Source organism: Teleopsis dalmanni, chromosome X (assembly GCF_002237135.1).
Source record: "Teleopsis dalmanni isolate 2A chromosome X, ASM223713v2, whole genome shotgun sequence".
Taxonomy (NCBI): domain Eukaryota; kingdom Metazoa; phylum Arthropoda; class Insecta; order Diptera; family Diopsidae; genus Teleopsis; species Teleopsis dalmanni.
This window is the reverse complement of record NC_051848.1, coordinates 75,034,656-75,060,859: the sequence shown is the minus strand read 5'-3', so window position 1 is coordinate 75,060,859 and position 26,204 is coordinate 75,034,656. Positions and strand designations below refer to the sequence as shown.

At 28.7% G+C, this 26,204-nt stretch overlaps 1 protein-coding gene across 4 annotated transcripts; it reads left to right on the top strand.

Moving 5' to 3' along the window:
* Positions 1–26,204, top strand: LOC119687119. Of its 4 annotated transcripts, none has more exons than XM_038101316.1 (4): positions 1–140; positions 18,343–19,862; positions 22,583–23,194; positions 24,453–26,204. In XM_038101316.1, the coding sequence occupies exons 2-4, from the start codon at positions 18,345–18,347 to the stop codon at positions 25,950–25,952; spliced, it is 3,630 nt and encodes a 1,209-aa protein (XP_037957244.1). In that variant the 5' UTR covers positions 1–140; positions 18,343–18,344; the 3' UTR covers positions 25,953–26,204. The 4 variants fall into 4 exon arrangements, with proteins under 4 accessions (XP_037957244.1, XP_037957245.1, XP_037957243.1 ...); XM_038101317.1 differs by lacking the exon at positions 1–140 and adding an exon at positions 147–486; XM_038101315.1 differs by lacking the exon at positions 1–140 and adding an exon at positions 147–752.

The following is a 26,204-nucleotide window of genomic DNA, read 5'->3' as shown; positions in this document are numbered from 1 at the left end:
CTTTGTACACGAACAATTGACGAATGAGGAATTTATATGTGCTAATATTGCACAAAGTTAGAGAAAAACAGTTTTTCTTTACTTTCAATTGTTTCATTGAGTTTTTTGTTTATCTTGCAAATTAATTTTAATAATTTAAGGTGAGAAAAATGTCCTGGTTTATGTAAAGCAGTTAAGTGAAAAATTAAATAAATAAAATAGAAAGAACAACAACATCTAAAAAAAGGAAAAAAACGCAAGAATGGAAAACAAAAAGTCAAAGAAATACTGAAATAGGCAACAGTGCTGTTGAAGTTTATGAGAAAAAATGCAATTAAATTCAATTAAGCAAAATTAAAGTTCAGTTAATTTGTGAATTCATTTTATTCTTGAGTTAAAGTGTTGTGAATATGGTTTGGATATGATGAAAAGTGTTTGATTTTGTATGTCTTAAAAGTCGTCGCTATTGTTGTTTGTGCTGTCTTTAATACAGTGACGCTGTCAATGGTCAGTCGGTGAACTGGTTAACTAGCTTACATATTAATTTACTGCACTTGCAAATAAATTAAAACTTTATACACATAATTCTTTTCCTTACTTACATTTTTTTTTGTAAATTCAATTTTGTTTATTATTTGCTTGTGCTTTAATTATGTGCGGACATTTTTGTATTTTTGTGTATTAACGCCATAATAACATAACGCGATACACATATCATTTCTAGCCGAATTTATTTAATAAAATCAACTAACTTTTTCTATATTACAAAATAAGTAAGTACAAATTTATTTATTAGATCCAATTAGAATTGTTTGACGTCAGTGAAGTGAAAAGATTTTATTCATCTCTTCCAATAAGATTTCAGTAATATTCTTTCGAATGCATGCAAACCAAAAAGTAATTATTTAGCATATTAGCGTATCAAACTATAAAAATTAAATCCATAACATTCCGTATAATATATTTAAATATCTTAAGTGCAAATATATAAAATTGTTTTTAAAGATTCGCACGATTCGATTGGAGGTACTTTCCTGTAATTAATACTCATATGTGTTCTAAGTGATTCAATTTGTTGCTTTTGTTTTTATAAAAAACTATTTTGTTGCAATCAAAACAAGTGCAATTCGCGAGCCAAAGCAGAACGAAGTCTGTTTGTTTAGAAATGAAACATCAATAGGGCGCAGAGGGCGGGAGCTTCGTAGTAAAATTGGAGATAAACTTTAATTAATTAGAAACAAAATTGATTTTAATTGTTGATAATCTTTTTCTCGAATATTTGTTACAATATAGATAGTATGTAGCTTGTATATACTATAGTTAATATAATATAATATAAAAAACAAAACATTTTGTTTGTTTATAGTACTTGGCCCTAACAAATCTTATTTTGTTTATCGAAATTTAATTTAATTTGTGGTAACTATTAATGTTATTTTTCAAGTTAACACACTAAGTGAATAATTCATAGTGATAGTTGTTTGAGAGCAAAGCCATTAGGTTCGGTTAGGTTAAACCGGTCATCCCAAGTGGATCCACTTAGGCCTATTCGTCCACTGTGTTCATTTTTAGTGAAGCATAAGATACTATTTAGTGTTAGGTCCTGTTATTGGTCTACGTCCTTCAGACAGGGGATTGGTAAAATATAAAATCGCGCCGTGTATGAGCTGGGCAAAAACAAAGCAGATGAGAGGCACTCTCATCATCTCCATAGCTGCATCAGATTTGATTGAAAAAGAGATCTAATCTTCTAGTATGGTTCCCTGTAAGTAAACCTACCAAAAGACCGATATCTCCACGGGGTACCTCAATGATAATTTTGGATTTCCTTTTATCGGAATGTAGCCAGATTGCATACAGATGTCTGCATATCGTTGAGTCATCCCATCTTTTATTAAAGATTTCAGTACAAAAAGAACTCAGTAACAAGCAAAGTCGTTAAATTGTCAGAAAAGATATATTCTTTGCTGAGTTCTCAACATATAGTGTAGGTTCCAAACTAAGCAGAATTTTTAAAAATTATCTATTTGTAGTGACTCTACATATTTTCGACATACTAAAGTTACAGTCCTTTAGAATGTTGCAACAAATCGATATCGAACTTTTACTAACCGTTGTTATTGTTGTTGTAGTCTGTATAGAACTGTAAAGCAGATATGAAAGAATTATAAAGATTTATTCACAGGTGGAAAAGTTAGTAAATGTTAAAAGAAACACGCATCTGGTACTTGGTCATTGAACTTGAGGAGCGGCTCCGGGACGTAAATTCAGCCGTTCTTGGAAACTCCACTACCGCAAACCGTTTTCTATTCGTTTTTTCAAAAAGAATGAATAAGGAATTTAATTCAATGTAACAATATAACATGGTTGTAATATACCATGTTATTGTAGAGACAACAATTGGGCTTTTATTTATCCAACATCATGCAATTCTAATAGTACATAGTACATTACTTTAGCGACGCATATAATTACCTATATATAATCTTATTACAAATACTTACTTAAATGTATCTTATATTTGAGAAAACACCTCTCCGCAATTTGTTTACATATAATTTTTGATCTTACTAATCTTCGTTTTTTTTCAATAGATTTGTTGCACGCTTTACTGTTTTTGTACCAGCAATATAAAAATAATATTGCTGATAATCTTTCAAATGTTTATTTGCATTTAAAAATCAAAAAAAAACGAAAAAACGCCTAACACTTTTTGCCCAATCTAGTTTGTAAGTCCTATCCAAATCATTTGTGTTTAGACATGTCGACAATTATATAAATTACTGTAATGGAAACACATATTTAAGTCCATTTGTTTTGTATTTTGTTTTCATAGAGCTGTTAAGTTTTCTCAATCTGGATCAAGGTTTTCTTCAATTTTTCGTCTTTAACACTTACTCTGATTGATATTAACATTTTATCTATTTGAATTCTCACCAGTATTTGTTTTCTGTTAGTTACGCTTTTTAAATATATAAGAACTACAATAAGAACTATAAAACCTTATATATATATATATATATATATGATTTTTTACCTAACTTTAAGAGTTTTATATTTAAACTTTCATATTTCTTTTATATCGTTGTGTTTATCGACTCGGGTCAGTATTGTAGCTTATCGTAATGCTGTTTTTCAGAACTTACACATATCTACTAGTTTCGATTTAGTTTGCTTCTTACTATTGATTTCACTAATAATATACAGAAAAGCCTTACTAAAATAGTTAAGTATCCTATTATTGCAAAATCTCTAGAAATAAAGTCAACACCTCTGGTATAAAAAAATCAATACTACAGTTAAAGCACATATACATATTTCAGGGCGCATATTAAGGCACTAAATATATTCAAATTTTAACGACTCCAGTTAGTATTTGTTTTGATCGCAATTGGGGCAACACTCATGTAATAATTATAATAGAGTCCACAAAAAAGACATATTAGGACATATTAGGACATCCCTAATATAAAGTCATTTACTTGATTATTTAATTAATTACTTAATTATAAAATTATTTATTTAAAATTCTCGCTATTCATTCGAATTTTGAGTGAATTTTTTATATATATTTATATGTTTTGATGCATTTGCTTTATATTTTTAATTTTTATTATTTAATAGTTAAAATGAATTAAAAATGTAATACGTTTTTATAATATTTTAACTAATACAATCATATTTCTCAAATAATTTTGATATTAATAATAAAAATAACAACAGACAATAGAATTGCAGTGACAAGATCAAGTCTAATTCACATTAAAAAAGTAAACACTGCATATAAATCGCCGTATTTATTTGGATTAATATTAATTACTAAGTAAGCTCCTTCACTCCGCAAGCACAAGCGGACAAACTCATATATATGAAAACAAACAGACAAACTCCAGTAGTACACAAAACCACAACATTGTTGTTGCAAGTTTTTTTATTTGTTTTTGTGCATTGTTTTTGCATTTCAATTATTGTAAAAACAGTGAGCTTGTGATTTTCAAATCAACTCAAATGAATATACTTTTACTTACTGATCTGATTTTGATAACCTGTTGCCGGTTTGCGGTTTAATGCAAGTTTTCTACTTGTGCGCCCCCGTACGCACCCTCTTTTGTTACAAATCAAATTGTTACATATCAAAGCACTTAGTGCTCCCTCGACTAAATCACTTTAGTGAAGATAAGGCCATTCCTTACATCCGCTTTCTCCGACTGCCGCTTCAAAGACTTTCCCATTCTAATGAAATAAGCCAGCAAAGTCGCTGGATGTGAACTCGCTTTATGATATCAACGTCGTTATAAAGCTCGTACAGTTCGCAATTTTTTTAGAACTAGTAGTCACCACGAATTCGTAGTGAATTAAAGATCTTGCGTATAACTTTTTTCTTAAATACTTCTAGTTCCGGTTCATCAGGGGTGTGTTAGGGTTCATGAATGTATTATGTATTCCAATAAGAGATAAAATATGATTAATAATTGTTAAAAAAATGTAAATGTAGACTGTAAATTTTGTGTTTAAAGACGCAGTGTAGACATATTCTATATTAAAAATTGTCTTCAGTTTGCGTGTTTACAACGTGGTTTAGGTCTTATTAAATAATTTTTTTTTCTCTTCTCCAAGTTCTGCTCTTCTTTAAAACTTATGCTTACTTCCTCCATTGTTCTATCTTCTTTAGTTTTCAAAGCAGACAACTGAATTCTAGATTTTATAATTATAATTTAGGTTATCGTTTTTTATTTTACTGGATTCCCTTATTCGAAGTATTTGTCTTAGGCATTTTATTTTTATTTGGTTCAATTTTTTGTATTAAAACTAAGCATCGGTTTAATGAGACCTTATTTTCATTGTCCATTTCTTTACTCCTACAGCCGGTTTAATTTATTTGATAGTTTGCAGCTATGGTCTATACAGCTAGGTACTTCATTAAGACTTGTTCCACATTGATATGTCTTAGTTCTCTAATACTTTTAACTTTCAACCTGCACCGGTGGGCTTTATTGCATAATTTATACTTAGCACTGACTGCATATACTGCTTTAAAAATTATCTGTTTGCAGTTAAAGCAGTTTAAGTGTACTCATAAGACCACTGAAAACTTTCTTGAATGTAGAGAGTGGAGACTCTCTAGTTCACTGTTGTTTCTTCAACAGTTGTGTTCGCCCTAAAAGGGTGTATATGAGAAGTATTCAAATTAAGATAAAAGAAATTTTGATTTAAGAAAATTTCACATCGGAGAGAATGTCCGTTCAAAATACAAATTTTATATCATGTGGGGTAGTCTAAAAATCGTACAGTTAGGGTTACTGGATATAATCAATATTGTTTTTACTGTGTGTACATCTTCGATTGACGAGCAAGTTTAAAGCCATATTACCTCACCAATACCATATTATGTACATACATAAAAACACCTAATGGATTAACTGGCACAGTAAACGCCTAACCTGACGAGGCACATTAACCATGCAAATATTTTGCTATAGAGTCCAAAGTTGTCATGGCTCCGTCGTCATATTGCATTGTTTACACTTTTTTTGGAAAACTCGATGTTTGTTTGCAAATCGGTGCGTGCTTTTATGGCGTTCTTTTATAGCCTGCAAATTTCTTAATATTAATGCAAGTTATATTATTGCTTTATTTTTATATTTCAAAATTACAAAAATAACTGAAAATGTATACAAAATCTATTTTTCCTCAATTTTTTCTTCCTAGATACTCGTACAAACAAATGCGTACAATACCAAAGTGTGCACATCGACCGTTTCTTGAACAATTTATTTTTAACAATTTTCCGAAATTCGTGTTCTTCTGAAATTTAGTTTTCAAATTTAAGTTTACATTTTGTTGCTATTCCAACAAGGCGGAGCGTACGCATTGTTGCTGCTACTATGAGTTTTATTACTCATACCAGCCATACCAGCCAGCAGAGCAATTGAAAAATCATGGAAAAATATTCGGTTCGGCTGTTATCCCAATCAGCATAAAATTTAAAGTACGTACATACGTATATGTATGTACATTCATGTGCATACACCGAACTCGCAAAGACAGACATTCAATTTATAAAACATATTTAATTTAATTTATTTTAACTATAAAAATTTATATACATTTTTTTATATGGATCTTTTGAACTCTTCAAATTCGCAAAAAAAGAAAACTAAGCCAAAATTCACACAACTTTTTTTTTTTTCATTTAGTTAATAATTTTATTAGTTTATAAATTTTTTTGCGAGGGTAGCGATATATGAAAATAATATCTTTCTTTTCTTAATAGTGGTTGGTCTTTGAAAAATCTTAATGTGACTTAATGCTCTTAGAGTTAAAGCTACTAAAAAAAGTTCACAGTTCCATCTTAGTTCTTTTAATTTCTTTTTCAACAAATATTGTTTACATTTTCCTACTCTCGATTTTTCATCTTGCGATGCCTAGCTGTAATGAGATCTGGCATTGGAAGAGTGCTCTAATATTTATAATATTTATATTTTAATATTTATTCTTAAATGTGTAACGAAATAGGAAGTTAAATTGCAAATATCCAAATATGATAGGAAACCTGATCACTGTTTCCTCTTTCAGACGAAAATTATTGCTGTTAGGGAAGCTATAGTTTGACTAAGTGGAATATATTTGAAAAAGAAATATACTTCTAGCATCAGACATTCAAGCTGCTTTAAGTTCCTTGGATTCAATATACAGTACATTAAGATTTTTAAATGCTAAACATTTCAGAACGAGATGTTGACACAATTCAACATTTCATTCCTTTAGAATCCCAGTCACAAAGATATTACAATTCAAATAAGCTAACCACACAGGTTGACTGAGGTTGCCAAGATGCCATATGTAATTTGCTCTCTAAACCCTGTTGTACTCTACTTAGTTCGAGTTATAAAAACTTCGAGTTATGGAAGTTTGACAGTATATCTTTATTCTATATGTTGTATATATTTTTAATCAATTCACAACACCTTTACATTGAATTATTTTACAGTTTAACGTAAAATTCAGCCTTTTTTTTTGTTTTTTATAAACATTTATCTAATCTTTCATAAAAGTAATATATAGAATACATCTTTCGACTGACAACCTTTATTCATTTCTCAGATTTGGTATTCTTGTAGTCTTTGGAGCTTCATCAGCTTGCGATGGCTATTAGCCTCAAGTAATAGATTTTTCTGTTCATACAATACTTCAGCTTTCTTATTGTGTTAATGTTTATTAATAATTTAGTTTTTAAACGGGCTAATAGGTCAGTAGTTAAATAACACACTTTTTTAAAAAATTGTTTTTGGTTTTAAAAAAATTTTATTTTGACCGATATTTCGATTATAATCTATAGCAATCATTAGGGTACTATATAACATTAATACAATGCAACAATATTTTAGTATATATCACAAAGAAACAATTATAGAATACATTAACATTAAATCATGAATTACATACATATATATAGAAAATAATTATACAATACCATTATATAATACCTCGCCCACGCTGCTCTGCGCTAACCCCACCCCCTTCTTCATAATCTAATTTCCCTAATGTATGCCCTTGCTTTCTGGCTTAGATAAATCTAGCTTGCTAGGTACTAAGTCTATTTTTTCTCCTCTCTCCCCTGATAACTGGAATGAAGTTTTCAAAATGCTGTGGAAATCTTCTCCATTCATTCCTAAGAGGTAGTTTAGTGGGTTCAAGTCTCACACGGTGGCTTTTGATGCTTCCACCTGCTGTCAAAAAAAAAAACCATGACAATAAATATAAAAATACATATATTAAGGAATAATATATTCATCCTCTTCCGGTTTTGTTGAAATGCCGGATATAGAATGTCATAACATTTGAAGTTTTCTATACGTTTGCTAAAATAATATATATAATATATATAAAATAATAAAAAATGTGTTCTCTCTTTTAACCCGGCTGGTTGTTCCGTTGCTTGGAAAATTTGTTTGGTCTTTCTTTCTTATTATGACTAATGGTTCTTAGACGTAGGTACGTCCACTCTTCTAACTTATGTTTTAATTTTCTGTTGGATGCCTGTATTCTGTTTTTCAGACTTTAGATAAAGTTTTGGTTTATCTTTTTATATTGTCATATGTACATCATTAAATCCACCTTTAAAACACAGTTTGCTAAATAGACACAGATCATGATAAATCATTTTTTCTTTTCTAAATTTTTTTCTAGATAGACTATTTTATACCTTTTACAGAAGTGTGTTATAACACATTGCTCAGCAAGCTTATAGGATGACGAATAAAATGACTTTTAAATAAAATTCAGGTTTATATAATATCTCTTATCTATAATTTTATGTGAGATTGCAATGTCTTTTTTAAAAAAAAAATATATACCACTGTTTCAATTTCGTCAATTACTTTTTCATTACATTCAAATATCTTTATGGCATTTTTTTAGGTTTGAAAACTGGTAACAGTCGTTTGGGCTCACGCCTGGAGAGTATATTGATTGGAGAAACAATTCATTTTGCTATTGTTCTACACGACCTTTAGCATGGTCTATTATCTTGGTGAAAAATAATTTTTTTTCTTCTTGATTCGGGGTTCTTTTTATGCAATTAATTATTTCAAATGTTTTAATAACGTCTTATAATATTCGCTATTGTTATTTCTTCTGTATCCAGTCTTCAAGCTATGTGTGTTCAATGCTTTTGAAGAAATTTTACTTGTAATAAATTCAAAGATCAGAATACATTTAAACCGATGAGTCTTTTTAGGTATGTCTCCATAATTTGAAGGCATCTTTAATGACGTTTCCAACAGTATATTTTTGGGTATTATATCTATATAAATTTTTCATATCTCTGTATAAAAATTTATTAACATTGTTGGTTATTTATATTTCTCCTTGGCAGTTTAAACTGTTTTTTTTTGTTTTATGTTTATATGGATAGAATTATAGAAGATTTTTGAATATTGCTCTTCAGTAGGGATTTTTGCGTGCTGATAATTAAAGTGCCGACTGGTTCATATTATTTTTAAAGCATCCATTGGGAAGCGGCTTTCGGAAGATTTAATTGCATCCATATATTGATGTTTCTTGGTTTGTTTAAGATAGTTTGTTATATTACTAGATTTTTTTTAACTATTATTATTATAATAAAGTGTTTTTATAGGCTAATTGGTCAAATTTTTTATTGTTGTTTCCCTGAAGATGACTATTGAAGATAGTCGAAATATCGGAAAATACCTTAATAAATTAATTTGTTCTAAATATAAATAATAAATTATAGTTTTTTTATTTTTATTTAAATGACCGATTGGCTCGCTCATATATCATTCTATAATATTTTTGGTCACAAAAAAAAGAATAAAATATTTTTTATTGTTGTTAAAAATATAAATTAAGAAAGACAAACTACGATTTATTTTACAATAGTTTTTATTTCATCAATATTTTAACTCTAGTCTAAAGTCATCATCAGGAAACTAAACATTATATTATAATACTAATGTTATTATTATACTATTATTATTATTACACTATTATTATTATACTATTATTATTATACTATTATTGTTATTAGACTATTATTATTATTATACTATTATTATATTATTATTATTATATTATTATATTATTATTATTATTATACGATTATTATTATTATACTATTATTATTATTATACGATTATTATTATTATAATATTATTAGTATTATACTATTGTTATTATACTATTATTATTATTATACTATTATTATTATTATACTATTCTTATTATTATACTATTATTATTATTATACTATTATTATTATTATACGATTATTAATATTATACTATTATTATTATTACACTATTATTATTGTACTATTATTATTATACTATTATTTTTATTATACTATTATTAGTATTATGCTATTCTTATTATTATACTATTATTATTATTATTATTATACTATTAATTATTACTATTATTATTATTATTATTAATATGGGTAATACTATGCACTGTGGTTCAGGTAGTCTATTATCCTAAATCCAGTAAATTATTACTATAATTTGCAACCAGAAACTATGTATGTAATGTTTGTCCGTTTGCATGTATATAGACACTTAATATACATAATTATGTGTAACTTCCAATAATTATATTTAGCAGTCTTATATATGTACATATAATATATGTTTTTGTTTAAACACTTGTGTGTATATATGTATGTATAATATATACGTATTAAGAAATTTCGAAGGTTGATTGCTTCGATAAGTTGAATCATTGACAAGAAGCAAAAAAAAAACTATAATCCATTGAATGACATATTTTCTGCACAGCCCAACTCGTAGACAACATAATAGCTTTTTTATCATTATAATCAAACCGTTCTACGTTTTGGAAGGTGAGTGATAGAATAAATAATAAAGAATAAATAAAATAAAAAAAAACCCGTTTAGACTCTTAAAACGGTTTTTTTTAACTTTCATCAAAAACAAAAAAAAAATGATTTTCGGACGAAAACTTTGAATATCGGCTAAGTGTGCGCGTGATTTGTTTATTTACGTTTGATTAAATGAAAAGAAGCGACAACAAAAAGTTTATTCTTCTGTGAATAACTGTATATGATAAAAAAAACAGAACAGAAATTGGCAAATAAATCTTTAAAAAAATCTATCTAAACATTTCTGTTCATTCCGAAATGAACGAAACTTCTATTATAGTTGCTTATAAAACTATAAATCTAGATATAAATATACTCAGTTAAAAAAAATAGTGACATCAATTAAGATAAAAGTTTAGTCCTCATATTCTTTAGTGTGAAATCCTTTTCATTTAACTGAAAAGCACTCACATACATATATACATACAGTTTTACAGTTTTATATTTATATATCTATATCTATTTCATATTGTTTGTTTATAGTTTCACTTCTCGACTATCAAACCATACTGTATCTTATGTCTTCCCTGCGAAGAGGGGAAAAGAATACTCCCGCGGTTAGAATTGCCTGTCTTAAGGGGCGACTAAAATCCCCCAGTGCCAGTCTGGCACTTATGTAAGAAGTGCAAATGGTAGTGAGTGAGATCGGCACTCGCAACATCTGACCAGAGATGATCCGATCTGGTACTACGGGGGTAAGTGGTCCGCAGCTTCGGCTGTTCTGACCATTGGCGTTGGCTTGGTAGTGGCTGTCGGTTGATACTCAAACGTACGAGAGAAGAATGATTTGGTATTGGGTTATTATTCATTCGCCGTGGAGTGCGTTTCATACCGGGTGCTACAGCCCAAATTGTAGCAGAGGTTTTAGGTAGGCCTCGCATCTCACCAAGGTGGAAGTTATGACTTACATGAATTTCTTCATTGGTGCCGGCGGAATATGGAGGGCTATTCTAATGGGACGTTGATTGACGCTTATATTAATACGTGTGTTAAGAGCACCGTGATGTTGACCCATCAAGGCAGGGAATCACGTAAAACAATTTGAGACTTCTGTATCTTATGTCAAATTCTCTTATTGTTACACTTCATTAAAGTCTATCAAAGTAAACGGTTAGGCGGTTAATAAGAATATTGCATTATTAATTATAATAGTAAGCAATAGATTTATATGTATATGTAATATGTATATGCATATATAATATATTTGTATTTACATATTACTAATTTAACTTAGTAATATGGTAATCTAAGTGCACAATAGATCTCTAGGTCGCAGTGCCAAATCTCTCATTTAAATTCTATTGGTTAGAGTTATATATATTGGTTATATCAAATTTAAAATAATCTTTAAATAAAAAGAAAGCTTATATTTGTTTTAATAAAACAAATTAAACAAACGTTTAAACTAAGGTTCTCCTCACATTTAGTCCAATATCCATAAAGAAAAACAATTTTAAACCATCATAATTTACTAACCCATTTTAATACAAGGACGTACTATGTATCATATTAAAGAATATTTAAGAAACTAAAAATTTCTGTAAATATCTGTAATGTAAATAATTTTTTTATAAAAATTAAAATATGAATAAAATATTTAACACAATTTAACGACCTAAACCCGATAATAATTATTATTAAATAATAGAATATGTATGCACCCCGATCTAAAATATCTATTGTTTTTCTAAAAACCCAACTAAAATAATTTTAGATTATTTATAAATCGCGTTATTGCTGTGAACTTAATTTTACCTATATGGTTTGGGACTAAGATTCCGCTTCCAAGGTAGTCAAGTCTTCATCTTGCCGCTGCAAGATGAAGACTGTTGTCATTCGCTCTCCCTTGTTTTTATTCAAGACATTTGAAAGTAAAGACGTTTTAAACTTTATAAACAAACATATGGAGGACGAATGGGCTATGGAATGGTCAGTGTACAACCATCGCTACAAATCAATCAATACCAGTGGTTTAAAAGCTATATATCCACAATCATGCACTCGTCAACAATGTAAGATTTTTATCCGATTGCGTATGGGACATTCAAAGCTTTTTCATGAACATCTTTTGAGTAGCGATCACCCATCAAACTTTCCATTCTGTAATAGCACACCATCCATAGATCATATACTTAATGATTGCCCTTCTTTTAATTCTATTCGTAGTAATATCTTTCCTAATATCTTACCTACCAGCCTATTAAAAACAATTACTGTTAAAAAAATACTTTTGATGTAAAGCCTGTAAGCCTGTAACCTAGTAAATAAAATTTAATTTTTAATATCCGAGCTGAAGGCCCTGACAGCTAGCGCTCGTTTTTCTTATCTTAGTTATAAGATTTTATATTTTGTAATTAATTATAATAAATAAATAAATAAATAGTTTAAACTAAGACGTTATTTTTGAGACTAAAGCGCAGATATCTGTGTAGATATCTCTGACATATCTCTGATATATCCTATTTTTGAGAAGTGAATATAAATTTTCAAAATAATGTATTCAAGTGTTAGAAGAATGTTGAAATGAACGCATTATATTAAATAAATGAATAAATTAATGCAGAACTATTAAAGATATTTTATTTATTATGTTGAAGCTCTTTGAGCCAGTGTACTTGAGCGTTTTTACTCTTTCTTAACTAGAGGTATTTTCAAAACCTCTCTTTACGCCTTGACTGGATTATTGTTTATCACTTCATCATTATGTTGATTATTTATTAAATCATGGGAGTAATCAGATACTTTATGAAAAACGTGGAGACGTTTGTATTTTTGTGTGGAATAAGGAACGATTGTATAGTTGATTGATAAACTGTTAGTGAAAATGCTAACTATTAATTTTTGTGTGTCCAAACGTTGTGACCGAATTCCTTGGAATTTCTTCTTCAAGAAATAAAGAATTAAGCATATATAAACTTGATTTACAATTTTGCACTAAATCTAAGCTTAATTATACTTCCGGTTAATATCCGGTTAATAGATACAACATTATTAGAAGAATGTTGCTATGCAAAAATTCTTATATGTTATTTTGATTACTACTGTGCAGTTCATGGTTAAATATTAATATCAGCTCATATTTACAGTTGCATTGTACAGACACATTTATTTTGAAATAAAAAATGTACAGATACAATTATTTTAAAGTAAAAAATGTTACTTGTTTATAAAAGATATTTTTTATTATACATATATCTTTCCGCTTAAGTAATAAATATGTACATATGTGCAGCACCATTTGTGATTCGCAGATAAATATTTTTCTTGCAAAATTGTTTTGATTTGTAATTGCAAAGATTTATTGGAACCGGCGTTGAACTGAATAATGATTCGTTTGTTTATATTTTGCAAGACTTAAAGATTTTTATTAAGCAATACAATCTTCACTTTTATACTTTTTTGTTACAGAATAAATGTTGCACTAACAAATATCAAATTTATTTGCCAAATGTCGCTCCATTTCACTACAGTTGTAATATCATTATATCATATACATTAAGACCGAAAAGTTTTCGGAAATTCTCATTTAAAATTCGCGCGCTGTATATTTTTCGATATTTTAAGTTTATGTAGTTTGGCAGCAATTAAGGACAATTACTATGCCAAAAATGAGCGCGATCTGTCAGACAGTTCGTTTACGGCAGCTGTTGAAACCAGTTCACCTCAGTAGTGCGTTGCGGAAAAAACAATGGAAAAAAATATTGAACAAAGAGTTTGCATCAAATTTTGTGTTTCGAACGAAATTTCGTGTGCAGAATCGTTGCGAATGCTACAAAAGGCTTATGGGGAATCAGTTTTATCGAAAACTCAAGTTTATGAGTGGTACAAGGCCTTTCAGGACGGTCGTACGACGGTCGAAGACATTTCGCAACGCACTACTGAGGTGAACTGGTTTCAACAGCTGCCGTAAACGAACTGTCTGACAGATCGCGCTCATTTTTGGCATAGTAATTAATGACAGTGCTGCCAAACTACATAAACTTAAAATATCGAAAAATATACAGCGCGCGAATTTTAAATGAGAATTTCCGAAAACTTTTCAGTCTTAATGTATACTTAAATTCTTACACTTTATTGTACGAAAGGAATTTTATTCTCATTTTACGTGTTCATTATAAGGAAGACATTTTCATTTTCATAGACTTCAGCAGATACATGGTCGGAAATGGGTACATTTGGTTTGTTTAAATATTTCCAATGTAACTTCAGCGGTAGTCTATTATAAACCCTATATATTATTATTCAGAAAAACATGATAAATCAGCAATATCTGTCTGTTATATAGTTGAATGCATTTATGACTTTGTGACAATTTGTGAATTCAAACCAAAGAACTGCAATGAGTACTCAACGCTTGAATCATACTCTCTCTTTTTCGTATATTCGACTTCATCTAATTCCACCCACAACCCCTAAAATTGTGGACTTTGATTTCTTCACATTGATTGCAAATCACAATCAGTCAGTGACTATGATCGCAATTTGGCTAAACAATAATTAAAATCATTGTTCGTTTTGTAACTTTGGACATTTGCTGTGTGTGGTCACTGTCCAAAAAAAAAAATGTGTTTTGGATCATTGTTCAAAGCAAACAATGATTGTTATCATTATAAAGACAAACAGTGATTTCGATTATTCTGATTTCAATAAAAGTTCATTAAATGTTCTATTGCGATCAGACTTTAGTAAATAAACCCTTTATTGTGTATGTATATATATGTTCAAAAATAAAACAAAAATTGTGAATACGAATATAGTAATAGAGGGATTCGACGTGCTTGGTAACTAGGTAAAATTTAAAAATTTTATGTGTTTATTGTCTTTGTGGAATTACAACTTTACCGAGTCTGATAATTTTTTCGATGTTCGGTATCATAGTATCATGAAGTCTTGTACAAAAGTTCAATTTAATTTGAAATTCCTAGTTTTAAAAAATATGATATATAGAGAAATATTTACAGAAACTATAAATAAAATATAATAATAAAACTAACTTTAATTTTAAATTTTATTTTACCATTTTGTTTTGGTTTTAAGCCTAGTACTAACATTTATTTCGCGCGAAAAATTCACATAAAACTCTACGTAAAATTTTTTTTGTGTGCGGAGTTTTATGTCCATATTTTGTGTGAAATAAATGTTGGTACTGCGCTGTACTGAGAAATAATAAAAAATATGTACTCAGACCTTCATCATTCTATAATGAAAACGGAGTTACCGGGCAACGTATGAATTTTAATTATGATTTTCAAAAATTAAAATTTAATTAGTGCTTCAAATTGATTAATATTTGCACATTTTTCAATTGCTTTATAAACTAGCTGGAAAATGATCGTCATTTAATATAATATTTCTTAACTTTTAAGTTCAAATAATAAACAAATTAAGTAAAATACGAATATTGAATTGGGTTTCATTAGAAATAATGCAAGTTTTTCTTTCATAATTTATAAACATCTTACGTTGTGGTATTGATCCGAAATGACGGACAAAGTTTTAAGAAAATCTATTGCTAACACTATAAGAGCATTCATTCATTCATTTGCAGATCATTTTCTTTTACTTCAAGTAAAGTAAAGTCAAGTGCTTAATTTATTTTTTATATGTTATAGTATATTTATCTTAATTAATCATTTTGCATGGCTTGATTAATTTGGCATTTTTTGACGTTTTTCCAATATTTACTTTCTTATTTAAATTAAATTAAATTAAATTTAGTTAAATGTGATGTTTGTCTGTCTTTAGGCACTGTTAATGAAATTGCTGATAATGTTATAAAGATTCCGATCTTATTTAGCTGCTGGATTTTCATGAGCAGAAAAGTACTCCTTAAAGCATCCACCAAAATAATTTCGCCAATTTTAATTATTGAAAATTCTATTCTATACAAATCAATTCTTTGATCATTGGTTGGTTGGTTGGTTGCAGTGGCAAGCCATCAGCTAATTTTCCATGTACCTGAATTAGTGATTTTTCGCCGTTTTGCTACCGCATTCCTCGCAAGAACCCTTAAGATAGAAGAATACAGATTAAATCCATCCCATCTACTTTGATCATGAACTTGAAATTATTTTTGATATTTTTGATTTGTTGGTTAAATAGTACATTTTACTGGTAGTATAGCTGCCTTTTGGATACCCACCCGGTGACCTACTTGGGAGCATCTTTGTCCTCGATAATTTGTTGTTCGCTATTGAAGCTATCTATGTTTGTTACAAACATTTTCTGTGATATTAAATCATTTTCTTTTTTTAATGTTTTTAGTCGACCCTTTTTGGTTTTTCGGAATTTAGCACTTTTGCTGGCACTTGGTCTCTGAATAGTTTTTTAATTTATATATATTAAATATGCAGTGATCACTCTTTTTTAAATGAGTTAATAATTTATTGTTATCTTTATGGATATGTTACGGTTTATCTGTTATTTCTAATTGAAATTAAAAAAAAAACTAAATAAATAAAATTAAAAAAGAAAAAAATTAAAAAAGAAATTTAAAAGAAAAATGAAAAAAAAATTAAAAAAAGTATAAATAAATACAATTAAAAAAGAATAAATAAATAAAATTAAAAAAGAATAAATAAATAAAATTAAAAAAAAATAAATAAATAAAATTAAAAAAAAATAAATAAATAAAATTAAAAATAGAATAAATAAATAAAATTTAGAAGAAACTTTTTTAAATAATATTAAAAAAAATAAATTTAAAAAAGAAAATTAAAAAATAGTCCTTTAAATAATTAATAATTTAAACAATGATAATATTAAAAAAAAATAATAATATTGACTTAAGCTGACTTTGAGGTTAATTTTTTAAATGATATTAAAAAAAATAAATTTAAAAAGTTAAATTAAAAAATATTCATTTAAACAATAAATAAATTAAACAATGATAATATTAAAAAAAAGATAATGTTAAAAATATTGGACGTAAGCTGATTTTGAGATCTATGCAGAAAGAGTAACATGTACTCTTATAGATTTATGATAAACTTATAAACTCATAATTGATTCTGAAAAATTGTCAAATAACTTTCTCTGTAACTATATCTGTGGGTATCAAGAAATTATACTCAAATTATGGTAAAACATAAAAAATTAGTGTTGCCAGATAGAATAAAAATGGACTTTTTAATGTGGTGTGCCGCATTTCTGCTGACAAAATTTTGTAGAACACAAAAATGCAACAAATTAATATTAGTTTTTTATTTTTAATGTATATCATTGAAATATAAAAAAAAATTACTACACTTTCTCAAAAGGGATGTACAACCAACATGCCCCAAATGCGGATATATTCTAACCATGAGCCATATCATAAACTGCTACACCAGCCTTTTCAACGCGATCAAGAATAGTGAATTCAATATAATAAAGCTACACTTACCCAAAGACATATTAAATAAAATTTAGATCTAATTCTTAGCATGAATATAATCACAGGGCGAAGGACCTAGTTGTCCAGTTTTTTATTCTTAGTTAACTTTGAAATTAATTTTAGTGTTAATTTATAAATAAATAAATAAAAATGCCATATTTTCAATTTTTATTTTAATTTGATTGCAAAAAGGAGTATATCTAAAAACCGTATAAACACTGCGACCACACCCGGTTTATTGAGTCCCTGCTAATTTAATTACTTCAGTAAATATTGTTCGAGATTTTTTAGATAAATTGCGATTCTTTATGACGAATTTTTTAATCCACTACTGTGGTACGTATCATTACGATAATAATGAGATTATCATAACCACATGCACTCATTGATATTGTACCATGAACTTAAAATATTCATTGTATGTTTTTCATTATAATATATAAATTAAATAAATACTTTATTTTATGCACTTGATTTATTTTTAATTTATGGAAATTGTCACTTGTTATTAATTCAAAATATTTACTTTTAATATTTAAAAATCATTACAAATTTCATTAACCTCTTTTTTAATCTGTTTTTTTAGTTATGGTCATAGCCAATAACGAATGGCTTCATAATTGCGAAGATGGTGAAAAGTCTGGAACAACTAATAGTACTTCTACTACAACAACAACAACACTCACAACAACATCAACACCTACCACAACAACAACTAGCACAAGTAATTCTATTACTGAAACTCCAGCAGATACAATATCGACACCAACAACAAATACTGCTAATACTGTTACTAATACTTCAGCATTACCATTGCCAGTTTCAACTACGTCATACAACGCAACAACAGAAACAACAGCATTATCAACAATTACCAACGAGAACGTTATAGAGTTCCTAATACAACAGGATCAGGAGTTACATAGTGCACGCATTTTGAAAGCTATGGCTAAACAAGTTGGAGAGTCCTTAAATAATGAGGTCGAGTTGCGCGCAAATGAAAGTGATAATAATAATTGGTCCATTTTAAATGCAACATTTTTGAATGATACTTTGAATAAACAATATGGTTTGAATTCAAATACAAATTCCAACACCAATTCGCTGCAGACGAACTCACCCCGTTTGACTAAATCGATAGAATCAACGTCGGCAAAGCTTTCGAATCCCACAGCAGCTGATGAATTGAGCACCACATTACAAAGCGACATGAGTACAAGTGGTAGTCCGAATTCGAGTAACTCTAGTGACAATTCGCAAAACTATAATCGACATATAAATATAGCATTTTGTGAACCGTCGAAAAGTTTACCCGTAAATCAGTTACATAGTAGCAGTGGATCTAGTTTAAGTAGTATCATTAGCACAAATTCAACCTGTAACAATGTTGTTGGCTCTGATAGTATAGGTAATGATAATAATGGGAATGCAAAAATTATACTTATCTGCGAAGCAAATTCTCATCCATTTGAAACTCGGACCATACCACTTACACCGAATATTGAATGTAAAGTGGGGCGTTTAATTGCCAAAAGTAAAGCGTCAGAATCCAATGCTATATTTGATTGTAAAGTTCTATCTAGAAATCATGCTGTACTTTGGTTCTCCGCAGATGATAATAAATTTTGGGTTAAAGATACAAAATCTTCAAATGGTACCTTTATAAATGATAGCAAGTTGGGCACTGAAGCAGCAGAACTGCATTTCGGTGATATTGTCAAATTTGGTGTTGATGTGTTAGAAAATTCTCGAAAAGAAGTGCATGGTTGTATTATTGCCTGCGTAAAATTATATTTGCCAGATGGACGAGAAGCGATCTCAATCGAAACGAGTATGCACCGATCACTTCATTCGGGTGAAACTAGAATAAGTTACGAGGAATTACATCGCTTGAATTTATACATACAGGAATCCGTGCAACGAGAAAAGGTGCTCAAATCCAAATTATATAACATACAAAATGTGCTTGATGCTACACGGAAAAGTACGGCACAATGTTGGCAATCAATGATTTCGGAAGATCAATTGTTACATCGTATTCAATGTTTAGAGAAGAAAGTGCAGATTACGGAGAAAAATTTGCCTGAGAATGTGTTAAAAAGCGAGGTAAACTATAAACATAAGCATAATGGCATTGTCCACACAAATATATGAACACATAAATAGTTTTATTAAATTTAATTTGAACCAAGATTATAACATATGGAAAGCATATATAAGACTATTTATAAAGATAGAATAGTTTCGACTATAGTCAAGGTTTCAATAGAAATGTAGAAATGTAGTTTGAATGAAACTTAACAAAGAACTTTTTACGAATTTGTTTAGATTAATATTATTTTTTTTATTTTTTCAGTATAATTCAGTATTCAAAATATATAATACATTAAGTAAATAATTTTCTTTATCAATTGCAATATTATACACATATATATATATATATATATTGCACACATATAACAGATTATTAAACATTCACTCTATAGATTATTTACATTACTTAACTAGACTTCTAAATATATTATGAAAAAACCGTAGACTACTTGACTGTGACGTAAAAAACTGACGAACCTATAGTCTTTAATCGAAAATACTTACATGTAACTCACTAAATAGGTTTGATAAGAATACCAATATTTATACCAGAAGAAGATAAATTCAGTTATTATGATAACTACACTTTTGTGTGCTCAGTATTCGTAAGTTTAAGCTCTTAATGTCGTATTTATTGTTTTCACAAATATTGAACTCAAAATGCAAAAAATATGATTCTTCAAATTCTATCAATGAAATTGAAAGAATAATTTCAATGAAATTAAATGAAATTAGTAACATTTATCTTTCTCTCTATTCGTTAAAACAATTATTTTTTACAATCTTATATACTAATAAAGTTTGGGAAATATGTTTGAAAACGCTATTTTTAATTTGAGTAATAATTTTATAAATCAAAAATTTATATTTAAATATATAGGTACATATAATAATCGACATACAAATTTTTACTACTTCGCATTTGACACAACAGTCTCGTGTGAACCTTGGCCTCCCTAGGGTTGCGTAGCGGTAAAATTTTTTTCGATGCAAGGTTGCTGGCCTTGCGATCAACCCCCCTACCCTGTAGGGTCAGATTTCCTTATTTCCTAACCTGGCGATAGGATTGGTGTTTAGTAGTTAGAGAATTTTTGCTATATGTTTTCAGGTTGTACCGCCTGTATTCGGTCGGCAGAGCCTTGTATTTGTTAAAGAGGATGCACCACGGGTAGATGAGGTTGACAGTTAAGAAGGCTAGGCTATATATTCGCATTGTTCCTCCATTGGGGCACACGCTTTTGCCCCTTATATCCCCCACATACAAATTTATGCATTAATATTTTGCCACATTTATACGAGTAGTGCATTTTATCAAAAATATTGTTAATTTTTTTTACCAAAAGTGACGCGTCTTATGAGAAAAAGAAACTATTTAAAAGTTAGAAGCGTTCGAATAGAAATGAAAAGACAACAACAAAAATATTAGTCAATTTATTGACGTAGACAGTTTCTCGAACATTAACAATTTTTCAGTTTTTGGTGAATCGTGAATTGTTGCATTTTGGTGAATTGGATCGTAATAAATAGATCAATGTAGCTGTTATTATTGTAGCCTGCGGGAATCTGTTAAGCGAATAACATGAAAGGAATTGCATGACAAATACATGGGTAAGGATGTCTATGGGTAATGGTTGTGCGATAGGAAGGAGTATTATTAGGGAGTGGGGATAGTTGGAGTAGTCAGGTTTGATTCCTATTTGAAACTGAGAAATCGCTGTATAGTTATGTTATACCGATGGGTTATGTCTTTAATGCATACATTAGACATCTCAGTTAAATACTTGGGAAAATACTAAGTATGGGTTGACTTTTTCTAGTACTCGCTAGGTAGTTCCAGTGCCAGCTGTTAGAATAGGTGAATTTTTGTCTTTTTTCGTTAACCATTCCTATGACGTAGTCACTAAAACACAGGTCCTTAACCGATTGACATACCTGCTTTTTATGCAATGTGCCATCAATACGACAATAGTAAACGCTTTTCCTCAATTAGGCTGTTTACTATTTGCTGTATTCGCATTAATTGCTTGCAGTAGAGATTAAATTCATTCGTTTGAACAAGTGGTAGTAGCTTAATAACTATCCCTTCGAATTCTACCAATCACAAAGTATTTCCTTTCGCATCGATGTCTTGGTCTCCTTTTAGACCAAAACTGTTTTCAAAAAATAAAATTTTAAATTTTTACTATCTATTCCTTTGCAATTTATAAATTATTAGCACTGCATATTAGTAATGCAGTGCTAATAATTCAGCACATATAGTTTATAGAGTATTCAAATGTAATTTAATAATATAATTAGCTTATGTAAATTTAAACCATTTATGTACCATAATAGAATTATAGTGGATTTTTAGTTAATTATAACTGTTTTGGCTGCTCACATACTAGACTTCTAAAACTGTATCCATAATTATATAGATTTTTCTGTGATAGGTGGAATATAGATAGGGAATTGCAACATTATTTATATTAACTAACTATATGGATAATTGAAACAAAGTTGGAAACAAGTTAGAACTATAACATAATGAAATATTCTTTCTGCATATGTTAGTCTTGACTGCTAGAAAATAGGCAAATTTGCCGGAATACGTATAGAAATATATTAAAATTAACACTTTAAACGTAAAGGACTTTGATGTGGTTACGACGTAACAACTCAAAAATTAAAAACAAAATTGAATAAATAATTGTTTTCATATTTATTAAAATGAATAAATATTTTTGATGTAGATTCTTAAACTGCTAGACGAAAAAACTTCATACCAGCACGCCGCCAAAGAAGCCTTAAGAAAAGTTTATCAAGAACGCTGTGATGCTATGCAAATGTTAACAAAAATGGAATCAACCTTCCAGTCATCTGAAAATGAAGGTAAATTGCTACGCGAACAATTAGCAAATGGAAAGCAGGCGTTGCAAGATGTTAGTACGCGCTTATTAAATCTAGAGGCGGAATATAGTGAATTTAAAGTTGAAAGTGAAAAACTACTTCAAGAGGCTAAGTTTGAAGAAGAAATACGAATTGCAGATTTAACAGAGAAAATGACTCATGCCGAGAAAGAATGCACAGAACTCCGACGAAAAGTTTGTGATCTTCTACGGGGTGAAGACGAAGATCAACTACAAAAGCAAGCAATTGAAAAGTTAGATGCTGCCATTGCAGATATGGATTTAGGTGATGATGACGATGATGACGACGATGAGAATGAACTCTCCTTTAATGAAATTGGAAAGAACATTGATGATATGGTACCTAAGTCCATAACAGACCTTAAAAATATATGCGACGAAAAAATTACCAAATTGGATATCAACGAATCTGAACATGTTAAAAATGGAAAAGAGGTAAATTTATTTGTATGTATGTATTTGCTAAGATCCTTTGAATTGAATTGAACTTTTAAATTGAAAAAGTAAAAACTATTAATGTTTTTACTAAATAAATTTTAATAATTAATTATTATTTTATCAAATAAATATAGCATATATTACATGTTTAGTTTTTGCTAAATTTGGAGATCAAAGGAATGTTATATATTTTTAAGTTTTCTTTTGATAAATTGATTCATCATGCAATATTTGTCGTTTGCCACCATCTTGTTGTGATCCAAGTCAAAATCACTTGGAATTTGGAATTCTTTATTCCAAATACAAAAATTTTAAGCTTCATCACTATATATATAAGTGATTAAATTGGATAAATTTAATATACAAAATCATTTTATATGACAAAGGAAAAATATCCTCATCATATAATTTATATTTATTTTTTATCTTAATTATCAAAATCACAGCGTTTCTCATCTGCTAAGACGCGAATCCCTAAAGGTTTACGCCATTTATACAATCGGTATTTTGGGCTTGACATCATTTTTTGGTATGTCATTAGTGCCAGTTATACTTTAGATATTGTTTCGGTTTTAATTGATTTAATAAATTGTATAAGTTAATGTCAACCAATGAATTATTTTTTATCCCAAATTTAATATTCTTATGCGCCTAATCCGAAAAGATTTATAGATTTATTTTGTAACAAATTTTAACCATTTCTAAAGGCTGTGTATCTTTTTCTATGGTGATTGCCAAACAATACCAAATGTAAAAGTCAATTGTGGTGGTTAGAAATAATTATATTTAAGAAATATATAGCACTGTTTTGATCACCCTTTATATAGATATGTATAAATATAAATAATATAAATATTAATGTAAATACAAATATAAATATAAATATAAATATAAATATAAATATAAATATAAATATAAATATAAATATAAATATAAATATAAATATAATATAAATATAAATATAAATATAAATATAATATATAATATTAAATATAAATATAAATATAAATATAAATATAAATATAATATAAATATAAATATAAATATTAATATAATATAAATATAATATAAATATAAATATAAATATAAATATAATATATAAATATAAATATAAATATAAATATAAATATAAATATAAATATAAATATAAATATAAATATAAATATAAATAGATTTTTATTTTATTTATATTATTATATCATATTATATTCTTTTATTTTGTGAAATAACTAAAATTTCATACTGTTTATTTTAGGAATCTACAAGTCAGCATTCCATTTCAAATAATGAAAAACCAGCAGAAGCTACGGAATCTACAATAATGAAATGGCTTCAAAACTCCGATTTGAATAAGAAGGCAGGTTCATTAGATATATTTAAAGCTATTTGCAACGAGTCTGATTCAAGTGATGAACACGAAATATCACCAGCGCGAGATACAATTTGTACTATTGACAAAACCAGTGATTTCCAAGAAAAATGTCTTAATTTCTCTAGCAAATTAAAAAATGTGCAAGACAACTTAAAACAACTGGAAGCAGAGATTGAAATCGAAGCAAATAGTGTAGCAGATTTCATTGCAACAGCCTATGATGACAATTCAACCACTGGGGACGATAGCGATGATGAAGATGATGACCAATACTCATTACAAAACAATGGCACAGTTAATAAGCATAAATTTAAACACAATAAGGGATATCTGCTGCTAAAAAAATCAGTTAAAATGCTGAGAGAAGCATATAATGAGCTATGTGACAAAATAGTGTCAGATGAAGACAAACATAGAAAATCTCCCACACCACCGCCAGCCATAAGTGTACAAACACAATTCCAAAATTATGCACAGCATAAGCCTAGTACAAGTGCCGTTAAGCGTTTGGAAACGCAAGATACTCTTAAACCATTACCAGAAATTATTGAAGATGAAGAAGATATAGATCATGTTGAAGATGTTATTCATGAGAGTGATATAGATGGTGAGGTCGATTTAAGCACCGATGTCGATGAGGCTAGTCATACACCGTTGTCACAACAGTCTTTAAGCTCAATAACTACGCTTAAGGGTAGTGAAATTGCGCTGAGGCAAAAGCAAACTGATGATGAAATTATTGGATATCAGCTAAAAATTAACGACTTAAATGAAAAAATTAGCAAAATTGAAACTGACACACAACATATGCTTGAAATTATGCAGTTTGAGTGTGATAAACAGCAAGATAAAATTGATAATCTTATAAAGGTTAACGAAACATTGGTCAGTGAAAAAGAACATCTGCAAAAACAATTAATTGTAAGGGAATCATCTTTGCACGAAACGAAAGAGGTGCAAAATGCTACGGAAGACGAAAATAAGATATCATTATCACTTAATTCTGTCAACAATGGTACTGAAAATGCCACAGACACTACTGAAGCTAGCAACATTAATGATGTTACACAGAATATAGTTGACAATGGTATTACCGCTAAAACAATAAATACGCAAAATAATCTTGATGAAATGAATTTAATGCAAGAATTCGAGGAGGAAAAAGTTGCCATTAACACCAATGCTATGCGCCAAGAAGAGGAACTGATTACCTACAAAGAGCACTTGGAAGAAATGCACCGGTACAACTTACTGCTACGAAAAGAAATTTCAGACATGAAGCAAAACACAATTTATAGCCCACAAAAATTATATAGCAAACTGCTACCAATTGGCGTTATTTTTATAGCAATAATTCTTTATTTGGTTATAATGTACTTTTAAAACAAAAATTTTATTATTTGTTAATCATGTTTTATTTTGAACTGCGTTTGCGTTAATCGCAGCAGAACTGCTTAGTCGTTTTTAAATACAAATTGATCTTGCAATAAATGGTTCTAAAATGTAAGATATGTTAGGCCTTAAAATAGGTGAAAAAAATATATTAATAACGGATAAAGGAGTTGGACGCGCTAAAAACTACTTATGCCTGAAATAACAAATTAAATTATTTTTATTTTTAAATTTACGATAAAA

What these genes read in the sequence shown, in the direction of transcription:
- LOC119687119 (XM_038101314.1), top strand. Translation starts at nt 18,065, where the DNA reads ATGACGAATTTTTTAATCCACTACTGTG. An exon ending in AGAATGTGTTAAAAAGCGAG is followed by an intron (nt 19,863 to 22,582) that starts GTAAACTATAAA and finishes TTTTTGATGTAG; the next exon opens with ATTCTTAAACTGCTAGACGA. An exon ending in ATGTTAAAAATGGAAAAGAG is followed by an intron (nt 23,195 to 24,452) that starts GTAAATTTATTT and finishes TGTTTATTTTAG; the next exon opens with GAATCTACAAGTCAGCATTC.